This window comes from Andrographis paniculata, unplaced genomic scaffold, assembly GCF_009805555.1.
Source record: "Andrographis paniculata isolate CXL003 unplaced genomic scaffold, ASM980555v1 Contig76END, whole genome shotgun sequence".
Taxonomy (NCBI): Eukaryota; Viridiplantae; Streptophyta; class Magnoliopsida; order Lamiales; family Acanthaceae; genus Andrographis; species Andrographis paniculata.
Genome location: NW_026137613.1, coordinates 2123558 through 2141006, shown reverse-complemented (window position 1 = coordinate 2141006; position 17449 = coordinate 2123558). Strand labels below are relative to the sequence as shown.

The 17449-nt window shown below is 33.8% G+C and overlaps 1 protein-coding gene across 1 annotated transcript; it reads left to right on the top strand.

Moving 5' to 3' along the window:
• The first annotated feature begins 10650 nt into the window (after positions 1-10650).
• On the top strand, positions 10651-11106 carry LOC127266500 (uncharacterized). Its single transcript, XM_051296757.1, has one exon. It carries the CDS (start codon positions 10651-10653, stop codon positions 11104-11106), a length of 456 nt encoding a protein of 151 aa, XP_051152714.1.
• The last annotated feature ends 6343 nt before the right edge of the window (positions 11107-17449 follow it).

The following is a 17449-nucleotide window of genomic DNA, read 5'->3' as shown; positions in this document are numbered from 1 at the left end:
GACAGCTCTTCTTTGCTGTTTCTCTGTCTTCCTAACAGAAACATATATATGGATATATGTATATCTATATAGTATTTTAAAGGGTTGTTTATATATTGGTTTGATGGAATTATTCAACAGTTAAAGGGTGTGTTTTCAGATTAGTTACTTTATTTTATTTCTTTATTATTTATCTTTTTAGATATGAAAAATGTTTGGACTTTCACTTGCGGATTTATGATTAATTATTGCATTTCCCTAAAAGTTCAAACTATTAAGTGAGACGGTCATTCAGCATCCGACAAAAAAATATTGTAGTTAACATAAATAATAATATTTTGTATTTATTATTTAATTTTTTTTTACTTTTGATAAGTATCAATATTATATATAAATGGTACTGGTGTGTAGGTATATATTAAATTATTTTATTATATTATAAAAAAATCCTGTAAAATTTTGAATTGGCCAAACATACCCTAGAATTTTAGTAAAGTATCATTTAGAATATATTAATTTCACCTATTTAGATGAAATTTATTATCCAAGATCAGATACTATTCCAACGGGCTTTAATAAGTAAATTAATAGGTTATTAATTTAAATAAAATAATATTGCGTCCGTCTATTTAATAAAGTTACATTACATTTTTTTTTAAAGTTATATTAAATATATATTTTATCATATTGAATTGTTTCGGAATTTTTGAACCTACTTTAAATAATTTCAAAATTTTCAAACTTTTATTAATTTCATAAATTACATACTTTTACTAGTCTCAGAACTTTCGAATCTATTTTGAATAGTCTAAAAAATTCTTAGACTTTTATTAGTCTCGGAAATTCTGAATATATTTTAATTAATCTCGAAAATTCCGAATCTATTTTAATTAGTCTTTTGAATTCCGAACTTTATTCGTCTAAAAAATTTCGAATCTATTTTTATTAGTCTCGTAAATTCTGAATTTTATTAGTATCGGAACTTTCGAATCTATTTTAATTAGTCTCGAAACTTTCAAACATATTTTAATTAGTCTTGGAAAGTCGGAACTTTTATTAGTCTCGAAAATTTTGAACATATTTTAATTAGTTTTGGAACTTCTGAAATAATTAGAATTAGTTTTAAAAATTTCAAACTTTTATTAATCTCAAAACTTTCGAACATATTTTAATTAGTTTCAAAATTTTCCAAATCTATCAAATAATTTAAATTCGACAGTCATTATACTCTTTCTTTTAATTAAAATAACTAAAAACTATTTTTAAAAATTAATGAATAATTTCTTTCCCCGAAAATCAAAATAATTTCTTCTCTCCAAAACATTCTCTTTTCTTTCATTTCTTCTTATTCTTCTTCTACTCTTATATTCTTATTCTCCTCCTCCTCCATTTTCTTCTCCAACAACAAAGCTAGCAGCAGCGGTGATTCTCCTACAACAGTGGCGGAGGGGCCGGCAGCGGCAACGGGGTCTTCTCTTCCTCCTCTTCATCTCTGGGGGTGACGGTGGGGCCGGTGGCGGCAACAGCAATGGCGTCTCCTCCTCCTTTTTCTCCGGCAGCAACAGCAGTGCGGCAGCGGCAACGGCGTCTTCTCTTCCTCCTCTTTTTTCTCCTCCGGTGGCAATGGTGGCTGCGGAGCCGGAGCCGGAGCCGGAGCCGTCATCTCCACCTGCTCCTTCTTCGGCGGCGACGCCAGAGGCAAAGCCAGCGACAACAACGGCATCGTCTCCTCCTCCGCCTCCTTCTCTAGTAGCGGCGGCAGCAGGGATGGCTTCTCCGTCTTCTTCTTTTCCGCCGGCGGCGGCATGGTAGAAGGTTGCCAAAGAATTTTTTAAATTAATTTTAGAAAAAAAAAAAAAAAAACAATTTAATAATTGCCTCGGAATTCTGAGGCAATTATCAAAATCATTCGTATGTTTGTGAGTACTTTCACTTTGGATTCGGTCTCAGAATCTTTGAAGTTATAAATAGTCTCAAAAATTTCCAAGCTATTTTAAATAGTCTTTGAATGTTTCAAAAATTTCAAAACTATTCAAAATAGACTCGGAATTTCTGAGACTCTTCAAAATAGCAACAATTTTTTAAACTCAGATACCAATCCTGATAGGATTAATTTAGTTATGCTTTGTTAACAAATGTCCTAGTCTTTAGGGATTGATATTATTTTGATTTAATTTGTTCCAGTAATTTCAACATAATAATAGCTAACTTTCAGTCTATTCTTGTAAAGCTATATATAGCCAATAATGCTTATTCAATAAATGAGTTATTCCACCAGATTGTTTTACGTTCTTGCTTCAGTAATAGCATTTATCTAATATTATGGTATCAGAGCTCGTATGACTTCCAAAGTGAGATAACAAAGGAATAAAGATGGCAAGCGAATGAAATTTTGTACAGCCCGCCATCCCACTCTTTGATGGTCACTACGATCACTTGAGTATGCTCATGGAGAATTTCCTTCGATCGAAGGAATACTGGAGCCTAGTAGAGACAGGGTGTAAACAACCAGGAAGTGATGCACAGTTGAAGGAAGCAGAACAACGGAAAATCGATGAGCTAAAGTTAAAGGATTTGAAACTGAAAAACTACATTTTCCAAGCAATCAATCAGACTATTCTTGAGAAGAACACCTCCAAACAAATTTGGGATGCCATGAAGAAGAAATTTGAAGGGAATGCAAGAGTTAAGAGGTCTCATCTCCAAGCTATTAGGCGAGAGTTTGAAACTTTGGAAATAAGGCTCGGTGAAGGAGTAACGGAATATTTTGCTAGGGTCATGATGATAGCAAACAAAATGCGAGTATATGGAGAAGAATTGGGAGATGTGAAAGTGGTGGAGAATCACTGACTGAGAGATTCAATTATATTGTATGCTCGATTGAAGAATCGAAAGATATTGACGCATTAACAATTGATGAGCTGCGGAGCTCTCTCATTGTTCATGAACATAAATTCAACCGCAGTAGTAAAAAAGAACAGGCTCTCAAAGTAACGCATAGTGCAAGTCATAGCGAAAGCAAAAGAGGACTTGGAAGAGCACCCCTTCGAGGTGGAAGAGGCAAGGGTCGTCAAGCCATTGACAAGGCACTTATTGAATGCTACAATTGTCATCAGCTCGGACATTATAGATATGTGTGTCCAATTTTAGGGAAACACGTACACTATGCAAATCTAGGTGAACCTGAAGAACAATTTCTCATGGCATATGTTGAAACAACTTGAGTGAATAATGATGCGTGGTTTCTCGATTCAGGTTGCAGTAATCACATGTGTGGTGATAAATCCTTATTTTGTGTTCTTGATGAGGGATTTAGGCAAACAGTAAAGCTTGTTAATCAGACAAAGATGAATGTTGGTGGCAAAGGAAGTGTGAGGTTGTCACTAGATGGTATTAACCATTTAGTCACGGAAGTGTTCTTTGTACTAGAGTTGAGAAATCATCTTTTTAGCATTGGTCACCTACAGGAAAAGGTCTTATCCATTCTAATTCAATCAAATCAATGCAAAATATAGCACCCATAAGGCTTGATTATTCAAACAGCTATGATGGCTAACAGGATGTTAATGTTGTTGTCTAACACACGACCTATGAAGAAGAAAATTGATGGGATGTGTCTCCAAGTCACTACTCAAAATTTAGCTCAACTTTGGCACCAAAGATATGCACATCTCAGCTACAAAGAACTTCACATTTTTCAGCACAAATGAATGGTGAAAGGGTTGACAAATTTCCCCAAATCTAATACAGTGTGTAGCGATTGTTTAAAAGGGAAGAAACATCGAGATTCTATTCCCAAAAGGAGTTCCTGGAGAGCAACACAAAAATTAGAGCTTGTTCATGTTGACATTTGCAGTCCAATCTCTCCTACATCTACTAGTCACAAGAGGTACGTAATTTGCTTCATTGATGACTTTAGTAGAAAAGTTTGGGTCTATTTTCTCATAAATAAGGCATATGCCTTTGCCTCGTTTAAGATAATCAAAAGTTGTGTTGAGAATGAGGCATGTTTACTTATTAAATTTCTGAGAACAGACCGTGGTGGAGAATTCACGTTAAATGAATTCAACACATTCTGTGAGAAGAATCGAATAAAGAGACAATTAACCACCGCCTACACACCACAACATAATGGCGTTGCGGAGAGGAAAAATAGGACCGTGATGAACATGACGAGTAGATTATTATCCGAAAAAGGAGTTCCCAAAATATTCTACCCTGAAACAGTAAATTGGACCATTCATGTACTAAATAGATGTCCTACAACCTCTATCAAAGATGTTACACTAAAGGAGGCTTGGAGTGGAAACAAGCCTTCCGTTGAACACTTCAGAGTTTTTGGTTGTTGTTCACATGTACATGTTCCCGATGCTCACAGAACCAAGCTTGAAGATAAAAACCAACGGTGTGTTTTGTTTGGAGTTAGTGAATAATCAAAGGGATACAGACTATACGATCCAGTTTCAAAAAGGATACGGATTAGTCGTGATGTTGTCTTTGGGGAAGATGAGAAATGGGACTGGGATAAAAGTTCAGAAGAATTAATTGGAACGAATCTTGAATGGGGTACTCAAGAAGAACATATTGAATATGAAGATGAAGAGAGTGAATGTGCAAGGAGTTTTAATCACAATGTAGCATCGAGTGAAGATAATAAGGTTCGTCATGATGTGATATCGAGTCGAAATAATAAGGTGACCCTGCCGTCAAATATAGTTGAAACCAGGCTCATGAGACCACCCGTTTGGATGAAAGATTATGTTTCCGATGAAGGACTCTTCGATGAAGATATCGTGGCAAATATGACACTACTTGATGTTGACCCGGCTAATTATGAACAAACAGCTCAAGATGAAAAGTGGAGGTAGGCCATGGACTCCGAGATACAATCAATTGAGAGGAATGGTACATGGTTCTTAACTAACTTGCCCAAAGGAGCTAAGAAGATCGGCGTGAAATGGGTCTATAAAATTAAACTAAACGAGCTTGGGGAAGTGGAGAAACATAAAGCACGACTAGTTGCAAAAGGCTATCCACAGGAGTATGGAACTAATTATGAAGAATTATTTGCTTCAGTAGCTCGTTTGGATACAGTTCGAATAATTCTTGCGCTGGCGGCGCAAAGGAGTTGGATTGTGTTTCAGCTTGACATCAAATTAGCCTTTCTTTATGGAGAATTACTTAAAGATGTTTATGTTGAACAACCACGGGGCTACGAAGTGAAAGATGAAGAGCACAAACTTTACAAGCTTAAAAGGGCTTTTTATGGACTAAAGCAAGCACCGAGAGCATGGTTTAGTAGAATCAAGTCGTATATTATTAGAGAAGGCTTCAAGAAACATGAAAGTGAACGGACTTTGTTTACCAAAATCAATAAACAAGGTAAACTCTTAATTGTTAGCTTGTATGTTGATAACTTGATTTACACTAGCGATGATGAAACCATGATATCTGAATTCAAGGATTTCAATGATGAAAGAATTTGACATGTCGGATTTAGGCAAAATGAGATACTTTCTCCGTATTGAAGTTCTGCAATTTGATGGTGGGATATTTATCAGTCAAAAGAAATATGCTTTGGAAGTATTGAAAATGTTTGGCATGGAAGGTAGCAACTCGGTAAAAATTCCAATAAGTCCCGGATTCAAAAATACAAAGGATGAGCATGGCACAGAAGTGGACAACTTCTCTTGCAAGCAGTTAGTGGGAAGTTTAATGTATCTTACTGCTACAAGACCAGACATTATGTTTGTTGTGTGTTTAATCAGTAAATACATGGCAAAGCCCACGGAACTTCATCTTGCAGTAGCAAAAAGGGTGTTGTGTTATCTACAAGGGACTGCTTGTTTTAGAATTTTGTATAAACATGGAGACAATAAGGAATTAATTGACTTCACTGACAGCGATTATGCCGGCTGTGTGGAAGACAGAAAGAGCACATCAGGATATTCCTTCATTTTGAGTTCTGAAGCAGTTGCATGGTCATCTCGAAAGCAATTCATTGTCACACTTAGCACGACCGAGGCAGAATTCACAGCAGCTGCAACATGTACTTGTCAAGCGGTATGGATTAAAAGAATACTGGAAACACTTGTTTATAAAGGTAGTGAAAGCATAACCATTTTTTTGTGATAACAGTTCCACTATCAAGTTGTCAAAGAATCCGGTAATGCACGGAAGAAGCAAGCATATCGACGTGCGATTTCACTTTCTTCGGGATTTGGTTAATGAAAGAATGATTTATCTGAAGCATTGTAATTCTCAGGAGCAGCTGGCAGATATATTAACCAAACCACTTAAGTTGGAAAGTTCTTGAAACTGAGAAGCAAATTGGGAGACTGTGATGTACCATAAATAAACTAGATATTGGTACAATCTAAGTTAAGGGAGAGATTGATAGGATTTATTTAGTTATGCTTTGTTAATAAATGTCCTAGTCTTTAGGGATTGATATTATTTTGATTTAGTTTGTTTCCGTAATTTTAGCATAAGAATAGCTAACTTTCAATCTATTCTTGTAAGGCTATATATAGCCAATAATGCTTATTCAATAAATGAGTTATTCCACCAGATTGTTTTACGTTCTTGCTTCAGTAATAGCATTTATCTAATATTATGGTATCAGAGCTCGTATGACTTCCAAAGTGAGATAACAAAGGGATAAAGATGGCAAGCGAATGAAATTTTGTACAGCCCGCCATCCCACGCTTTGATGGTCACTACGATCACTTGAGTATGCTCATGGAGAATTTCCTTCGATCGAAGGAATACTGGAGCCTAGTAGAGACAGGGTGTAAACAACCAGGAAGTGATGCACAGTTGAAGGAAGCAGAACAACGGAAAATCGATGAGCTAAAGTTAAAGGATTTGAAACTGAAAAACTACATTTTCCAAGCAATCAATCAGACTATTCTTGAGAAGAACACCTCCAAACAAATTTGGGATGCCATGAAGAAGAAATTTGAAGGGAATGCAAGAGTTAAGAGGTCTCATCTCCAAGCTATTAGGCGAGAGTTTGAAACTTTGGAAATAAGGCTTGGTGAAGGAGTAACGGAATATTTTGCTAGGGTCATGATGATAGCAAACAAAATGCGAATATATGGAGAAGAATTGGGAGATGTGAAAGTGGTGGAGAATCACTGACTGAGAGATTCAATTATATTGTATGCTCGATTGAAGAATCGAAAGATATTGACGCATTAACAATTGATGAGCTGCGGAGCTCTCTCATTGTTCATGAACATAAATTCAACCGCAGTAATAGAAAAGAACAGGTTCTCAAAGTAACGCACAGTGCAAGTCATAGCGAAAGCAAAAGAGGACTTGGAAAAGCACCCTTTCGAGGTGGAAGAGGCAAGGGTCGTCAAGCCATTGACAAGGCACTTATTGAATGCTACAATTGTCATAGCTCGGACATTATAGATATGTGTGTCCAAGTTTGGGGAAACACATACACTATGCAAATCCAGGTGAACCTGAAGAACAATTTCTCATGGCATATGTTGAAACAACTTGAGTGAATCAAAATGATGCGTGGTTTCTCGATTCAGGTTGCAGTAATCACATGTGTGGTGATAAATCCTTATTTTGTGTTCTTGATGAGGGATTTAGGCAAACAGTAAAGCTTGTTAATCAGACAAAGATGAATGTTGGTGGCAAAGGAAGTGTGAGGTTGTCACTAGATGGTATTAACCATTTAGTCACGGAAGTGTTCTTTGTACTAGAGTTGAGAAATCATCTTTTTAGCATTGGTCACCTACAGGAAAAGGTCTTATCCATTCTAATTCAATCAAATCAATGCAAAATATACCACCCGAGACTACTTTCCGAGGCTAAACTTTTTTTTTTCTGGTAGTGACATATATCTAAGTCAAGTGTATGTACCACATACATGTTTTGAAATTTCGTCCGAAATTCCCTCGATACCAGAAAGAGACCAACTCTTTCGAGCAAATGCTCAGTGATGTTATGAATCATACAATGAAATAACACAACAGTTAATATGGGTAAGTCCATGGTAATTATAATCTTGTGTGTACTTAATGAATGCAAACAACAGCAGAACAATAAATGATACAAGATGTTTATTGACCTAATTCGATTAGAAAAACCTGTCTCTTGGGGATTTCACTCCAAAAGTATTCACTAGATATTTGTTTTCATATACAACATGAACAAATGCACCAAAAACTATACAACGTTAACTAACCTCTTCTACAACCTCCTTTACACTTGTCTGATTGAGAGTAAATTTATTACAGATTGGTCATCATCTCAGGTTAGATCTCCAGTTTCTCCTTCTTTAGATGGATTTTTAGTAACCTTGGAAACACTAAAATATATTCAAACTAAGGAGAATGAGACTTCAAAGTTCAAGAACATTTGAATAAGTTTCTCTTACTATAATTTTCACACAAACTTGTCTCGTTCTCAACCCAATCAGTCAGGTTGATTTTTGACCAACTTTGGGGCAATGAGATCAAGGCCATTAAATGACTTGCAAATATTCTGAAGCACATTTTAACTTCTCAACATGTTAGCTTTCATGGGACAACTTAAATGTGTATTGTAGCCTTCAACTCTAATCAATTTTGAGCCATGCAAAATGATCTCGTAGCCTACTGTCAAATTTGTGTAGATTGTATGTTGGTTTTTGTTTTGTATGTTGACTGCAATGTTTAAGGTATTAAAAACATTTTGCACCAAAATGATCATGCAAAGTCTTCCATACACATTCAGACAAAATGTTGACCATTCAATTTTTTGCTTTCATCAAATTTGTAACGAGTTGGAATGGGACAAAAATATGTTATGTACCAGTCTGCACACCTGCACAGCCTTTGTTGTTTCTATGTTATTATGACAATCAAACAATCTATGGCATTTTTGTATTATATGTCAAAATAGGAACAAGAATTTTCCTAACAATATGCATAGGGACGGTTATGATGTTGAGTAATATCATTCAATATCATACTAAGAATACATCAAATATACACATGTAACACATAACAAATAGGCAGACAATATACACAATTATTATTAACATAATATATATTGTATCACATAAATTGACAACATATGATAATAGTCCACACAATATATGTCACCATTATTTTCATAGCATATCACATGTTAGCACACCACTAGCAAACAATACATAGTTTATGTTAATATAATACTTATGTTGTCTCAAACATAGTGCAATATTTATTTTCGACACGAAATTTTAGGTGGATAGTATTAAATATGATAATTTTGAAATTAAGTGATATGATGAGAGAAAAAAACAAATGTATATTTATTTGAGTAATGTGGTGGGATAAGGTATAAGGTAGGGTGGAGATCAAATATATTTAATTATTTCCTAGTTTAGGAATATTGCAAGATGTTTGAGACATACCAAAAATAAAATATTGTAGAATGTTTGGGACGAATGGATTATAATGTAATATATGAACTAATAATATATGACAATAGTTCACACAATACATGTAACGATTATCTCAATGCATATTATATGTTAATACAACAAAATTATAATATATAACTACTAGGATAGCTCCAATCACCACAACAATAAACCCAATATAGGTGTTTATGTATATATGTATCCAAAGTTCTACTTATCATGCAAGTTATATTACTTGATAATAATAATACTAATAATAATATCCATGTACAAAACAAGCCTTATAGTTTGTCTGTGAATAAAAAGGTGAAATGGATATATTTATAATATTGTACAACAAATGTATATGTAGACACTACCTGTCCTTGATGTTGAAGCATTACACTCATATATTGTATGTTGCTTCTCATATATATATATATATATATGTATAGAATGAATGAAATGGAGAAGGCATCAATTCATCCTCGCACGACTTCTCTTATAATCCTCTCTCCCACCATCTATGCTAATTACTATTGTACTATATAGATAGTGCATATATATATATATATACTTGCATATCTTACATATAGACATAATACATATACATATATTCATATATCTATTACACTTATTATTATTTATATAACACGTTATCAACACGAAGGCTCTTAGCTTTTATTTTTGTAAGTTTTATTTTTATACTATCTATATTACCTATTTTCTAAACTATGGAAAACCTTGTAAAATTTTCTTCTAAACCTCTGTCTCTCACCGGCAATAATTTTCTGACTTGGTCCCTGGATGTAAAAATGCATATGATTTCTCTGGGCCTTGTTCATACAATTGCTAGTGAAAATGCGGCTACAAGCCAAGATCGGGCTAAGGCTATTATTTTCATTCGTCACCATTTGGACATTCCTTTACAGTCCAAATATTTAACGGTGAAAGATCCACTAGATTTGTGGAATGAATTGAGGGAGAGATTTGGGCACTTGAAATATATCACTCTCCCCAAAGCCCGACATGATTGGCTTAACCTGCGATTACAGGATTTTAAAACTATTACAGAGTGCAACTTTGCTATCCATCAGATTATATCTCGGTTAAAACTCCACGGAGAAAATGTTACTGAGAATGATAAATTGGAAAAGACTCTCTCTACCTTTCATGCTTCTAATGTTGTGCTGCAACAGCAGTATTATGAGAAAAAATTTCAAAAGTACTCACAGCTCATTGCATGTCTTTTATTAGCTGAGCAAAGTAATGAGTTATTGATGAAGAATCATCAGTCCCGGCCCACTGGTTCTAGTCCGTTCCCTGAAGCGAATGTGACATTTTCTGAACGAGGCCGAGGATGTGGTAGAGGCCGTGGACGTGGTCGCGGTCGTAAGAGTCAACGCGGTCGATATATCCCTTACAATCACCACGGTATTGACATTAATAGGAAGCAGAGTAAACCCCAATCTAGGGATATAGCCGAAAAGGCTAAACAGGGAAATAGGCAAATTGGCATTTGTAATCGGTGTGACATTGAAGGTCATTGGGCCAATACCTGCAGAACAACCAAACACCTAGCCGATCTTTATCAAGCCTCACTGCAGAAAAAAGGGATGGAGGTCGAGATTAATCACGTTGATAACGATGACGACCCCAATGATGACCTTCTGGATTACGACACAACACATCTTGATATAGCGGATTTTGTCGTAAATCCAGAAAACCCCCAGTGACAGACATATTATATCATTTTACATTTTGTAATATTTAAATTATTCAATACTACCTTTTTGTAATGCATTTTGTAATATTATTTGTCTTTATTAATATTGCCTTTATTTATATTTGAAGGTTAAATGGATATCAATCAAAATGATGCAAATATGTGTTTCATTAACAGTGCAACGATACATACTATATTGAAATACGAAAAATATTTCTCCCATTTGAAAAGGGAAAGAATGAATGTCAATACAATAAATGGCAGTGCAAAATTAATTGAAGGCTCTGCAGAAGCCATTATATTTCTCCCTACGGGGACGAAAATTGCACTCTTGGCCATTAAAGCTCGAAGAAATTTACTGAGCTTTCATGAAATTCGGAAAAATGGTTATCACATTGAAACTATGAGTGATACCGATGGTGAATTTTTATTGATCACCAATATCATTGACAAAAAGAAATGCATCATTGAGAGATTACCCTCACTCTCTATTGGCTTATATTATGCTAGATTAGGTGTTGTTGAAACACACCTTACGGTAGATCAAAAGACTACCGATTTTCAAGTATGGCATGATCGCCTTGGGCATCCTGAAAGTATAATGATGAGGTGAATAATTGAGAATTCGCATGGTCATTCATTAAAAGGTCAAAAAGTGTTAAACTCCATAAGTTAACATATGTTGTCTGCACTCAGGGAAAATTGATAATCAGGCCATCGCCAGCTAAAGTAGGTATTGAATCACCTACATTTTTTGAAAGAATACACGGGGATATATGTGGACCAATAGACCCACCTTGTGGGCCATTTAAATATTTTATAGTGTTTATTGATGCATCTACCAAATGGTCACATGTCTGTTTATTATCTACTCGCAATATGGCATTTGCGAGATTGTTTGCCCAAATTATTAAATTATGGGCACAATTCCCCGATAATCCAATTAAGACTATACGTCTGGATAATGCTGGTGAATATTCATCAAATGCATTTGATGATTATTGCATGTCGATTGGAATTACTGTAGAGCACCCAGTTGCTCATGTGCATACACAAAATGGCCTGGCAGAATCACTTATTAAAATATTGCAATTGATTTCTAAATCATTACTGATGAGGTCTATGTTGTCCATTTCAGCTTGGGGGCATGCAATCTTACATGCAGGAACACTTATAAGAATGAGGCCGAAAAGCTATCATAGCTACTCCCCGATGCAGTTAGTATTTGGTCACGAACCAAATATATCTCATCTACGTATTTTTTGGTGTGCTGTTTATGTTCCTATTCCACCCCCCCCCAAACGTATAAAAATGGGTCCTCAACGTAAATTGAACATTTATGTCGGATATGAATCGCCGTCAATTATAAAATATCTTGAACCTATGACGGATGATTTATTCAGTGCAAGATTTGCAGATTGTCATATTGACGAATCATATTTTCCGACATTAGGGGGAGACAGAAATGAACCGAAAAGGGATATTAATTGGAAAATCCCATTGAATTTTTGTGATTCTCGTACAAAGCAATGTGAACTAGAAGTTCAACACATTATACATTTGCAAAATATTGCAAATCAGTTGCCGGATGCATTCAATGACTCGAGTAAAGTCACTTGATCATATATTGAAGCTGCTAATGCTTCGGCTAAAATTATTGTCCCCGATGGACAAATTGCAAGTGCTAACGAATCAGCGACACACTTAAAACGCAGTAGACCACTTGGTTCCAAAGACAAACATCCTCGAAAGAAAAGAGGAATGAATGATGATAATCATGAAAATATCATGAATGACATTGATAAACCTCAATTTAATGAGGAAGTCAACCCTGAAATAATTGCTCCAGAAGAGCACGATATTGAAGAACATGATGAGATTATTGAAAACTCAATTAACTATGTTACTTCAAGAAAATGTTGGAACCGTAAAAAGGCAATTATTGATAATGCCTTCGCATACAGTTTAGCACTTGATATAAAGGAAGAAAATGAGGATCCAGAGCCAAAATCGGTTCATGAATGTCGGCAAATAAATTACTGGCCAAAATGGGAACATATGATTCAATCAGAGGTTGACGCATTAAACAAAATGGAGGTCTTCGGACCAATTGTTCAAACACCAGATGGTATGAAACCCGTTGGATACAAATGGGTATTTGTACGAAAAAGAAATGAGCATAATGAAATTGTGAGATATAAAGCCCGTCTTGTGGCTCAAGGATTCTCACAGAGACCTGGAATAGATTTTGATGAAATATATTCTCCATTTGTTGATGGAATAACATTTAGATACCTCGTGAGTCTAGCAGTGCAAGAAAAGCTCGACATGCATCTTTTAGACGTAGTTACTGCATATCTTTATGGCTCCTTGGATACTGATATTTATATGAAAGTTCCTGAGATATTCATTATGTCTCAAGCATAAAAATTAAACCCAAGGGAATCATATTCCATCAAATTGAAAAAGTTATTGTATGGACTTAAACAATCAGGGCGAATGTGGTATAACCGTCTGAGCGAATGTTTGATAAAAGAATGTTATACTAATGATCCAATATTCCCATGCATCTTTATAAAGAAAAATGGATCAAATTTTGTTATTATTGCAATATATTTGATGATCTCGATTTAATTGGAACTCCTGAAGAGATCCAAATTGCAATTGAATATTTAAAGAAAGAATTTGATATCAAAGATTTTGGAAAGACAAAATATTGTCTGGGATTACAAGTGGATCATATGAATAACGGAATATTTATCCATCAATCCACATATATCCAAAAGGTATTAAAGCAATTCTATATGGATAAACCTCACTATCTGAGTACACCAATGTTGGTCAGATCTCTTGATCCCAGTAAATATCCATTTAGGCCAAGAGAAGAAAATGAAGAAATACTTGGCCCCGAGGTACCATATCTCAGCGCTATTGGCGCATTAATGTACCTTGCAAATTGTACCAGGCCAAATATATTTTTTTCAGTAAATCTACTGGCCAGGTTTAGCGCATCCCCCACAAAGCGTCACTGGAATGGTATCAAGCACATTTTTCGTTATCTTCAGGGGACTCATGACCTCGGTCTATTTTATTCGAGTGAATCTCGAAATGAATTAATTGGTTATGTTGATGCTGGTTATCTGTCTGATCCACACAAAGCAAAATCTCAAACTGGCTATGTATTTACTTGTGTTGGAACCGCAATCTCTTGAAAATATGCTAAGCAGACAATAACAACAACTTCTTCAAACCACGCTGAGGTTTTAGCAATTCACGAAGCCAGTCATGAATACGTTTGGTTGAGGTCTATGACTCACCATATTCAGAAAAATTGTGGCTTGATTAACGATGATATATTACCTCCTACAATATTATTTGAAGACAATGAGGATACATTAAAGGCGATCGGACAAAGCACATATCTCCGAAGTTCTTTTTCACTCACGATCTTCAGAAAAGTGGTGAAATTAATGTGCATCAAATTCGATCATTTGAAAATTTTGCAGATTTGTTTACGAATGCGCTACCGACTGCAACATTCAACAAACTGGTGCAAGAAATTGGAAAGCGTCGGATGAAAGACATCAAATAAAGTCCAAAATAGGGGGAGCGCATTAATACAAGAATGATGTACTCTTTTTCTTTCACTATGATTTTTTCTCACGGGGTTTTTTCATAGTAAGGTTTTAATGAGACACATTCTTTGTATAACGCATCCAAGAGAGAGTATTGTACAACAAATGTATACGTAGACACTACCTGTCCTTGATGTGGATGCATTACACTCATATATTGTATGTTGCTTCTCCTATATATATATATATATATAATGAATGAAATTGAGAAGGCATCAATTCATCCTTACACGACTTCTGTTCTAATCCTCTCTCCCACCATCTATGCTAATTACTATTGTACTATATAGATAGTGCATATATATATATATACTTGCATATCTTACATATAGACATAATACATATACATATATTTATATATCTATTACACATATTATTATTTATATAACATATAAAGTATTTTTCATGTAATTTATAGCGTTGTTTTATAATTTTTTTCAAATTATTGAAAAAATGTGTGTTTGATTTCAAATTGAAGGGTTTTAGTATTGCGCAATTAGATCTTTGATTGTAAGTTGAATTATGGTGTAATATATTGATTAAAATGAATTTGAAATACATTTTACATGTTTTATAAAATATATAATAAATAAAGTATATTTTATGTGTATAATAAAAATAAATAAATAAATAATATATCTTTATACATAATCAATATAAACTAGTTTATGATGTGTAAGAGACTTTTGATTTATAAAAATATACTTCTTTCATCCACCTCTAAGGGTTATATTTAATTTTTTGTATTATTATACTTAACATTGAAAATATTTTTATATTTTCATAATTTTTTATATAAGTGTCACTATATTGGTATTATAAGACACTAATAGAAATATTTTTGTCATTTTCTTTGATTTATACTATATTTTAATATAATAATTAATATTCAAAAATCAATACGCAAAAAATAAATGTAGCTCTCAGAACCGGACGAAATGGAGTGTTTGTTTATTTAAGAAAAGAAATATAAATGTAAGATTATGATCCCGCTTTTAAAATATTGAAAAATTGATTCAAATTGAAAACATACCCGAAAACCGAATAGTGAAAATTTATTTTGTTATTTTGTGTTATACTTGCATCCCATATGATTATACTTGATTTATTATTATTATTATTATTATTATTATAAAAAGTATTTATATTATGCTAAATAATATTATTCCCTGGTCTATCAATCTCGATATACAATACTTATTCATTTAGTTTTTATGTAACTATCATATTCAATTTTTCTTTAAAAAAATAAATCAAATTAATAACGTCCAAAAATTTCCAAAATACATCAATCGTGGACTTGTGACCAATAATTTTTTGTTAATAATATTTGTGCAACTTTCATTAACAATATGCTGAAGTGTATCAAAAGATCCCTATTCACTACAAAAAAAAATAGTATATTTGTAACGGAATTCCGTTTCTAAAGTTCACGTAGCTAACGTAATTCCATCTCTAATTCCGTCTCTAATATCATTAGTAACGGAAAAAGTGAATTTAGAAACGAAAAAACCTCGTTACAAAATTGATAATTTCTTATAGTGATTATTTATTTACTTACTTATTTATTTATTTATGGTAAACTGTTTTTTTTTTTTTTTAATCCTCTAAATACTTTATTATTTTAGGATTTCAAGTGAACTATGTTTGAAAATAGTCTCATAATAAAAAAAATTTCGCTAGAATGGTCTTCTGGTGCCGGACTCGCCACGCTAGCTCGTCGTTGCTAACGTGGTGCTGATACGGTTGACATGTCATCGCCACGTAGATGTCACGTCAGCAACACATGGAATTTTTTTTTCTTTTTTTTTACAAAATGTCTTAGCAAACTATTTTTTTAGTCTCATATATGACCTTATTTATCATTTTAGGACATTTAAGTGGACTCTCTTTCAAAATAGTCCTACAAGTAAATTTTTTTCGCTAAAATGGTCCTCCAACATGGCATTTACGTGGCGATGACATGTCAGCCGCGTTAGCGCCACGTCAACAACGGCTGCCAGCGTTACGAGTCCGACACCGGAGGACCATTTTAGCGAAAAAATTTTACGTACCAAACTATTTACAAATATTGTTCACTTAAAGCCCTAAAATGATAACAAATGTAAGATACGGGATTAAAAAAATAATTTACCCTTTATTTATTTATATGTATTCTCAAACCTTATCAATTTCATATCCCAATCAAAACTTATAGAGGTCAACGTGCTGGCATCAACCCAATTATTGATGAGTATCTCGAGTCACAATTATAATCGTTGCAATTTATTATTGTATTTAAATTAAGGTATATACTTGATGTCACACACACATATAATACATATTATATTATGTGTGTGTGATATTCTCTTGATTTTTCAAACATTTTAAAACTTGTCACATGTAAAATAATGGAGGAGTATCTCTTGGAAAAGGTTAATTTAAAATACATATTTTATGGGTGTATTTGTATGGGACTGGGAATTTCATTTTCCATTATAGCAACTGGTAATGAGTTTATCGATTGGAAATTTCTCTTCGAGATCACTTTGTATTTGTTTATGTTGGAAATTCGGTTAATTAATTAATCAATATAATTAAATTTTAAGCTAAATTTATAATTTTTCGAAATCGATTTTTTGGTGAGTTGAAATATATGTGGGTAATACGGTGGTTACACTACAAAAAAGTAATTAATTAGCTACAATATTTTTAATTACAAAATATTTTTGTACTTAA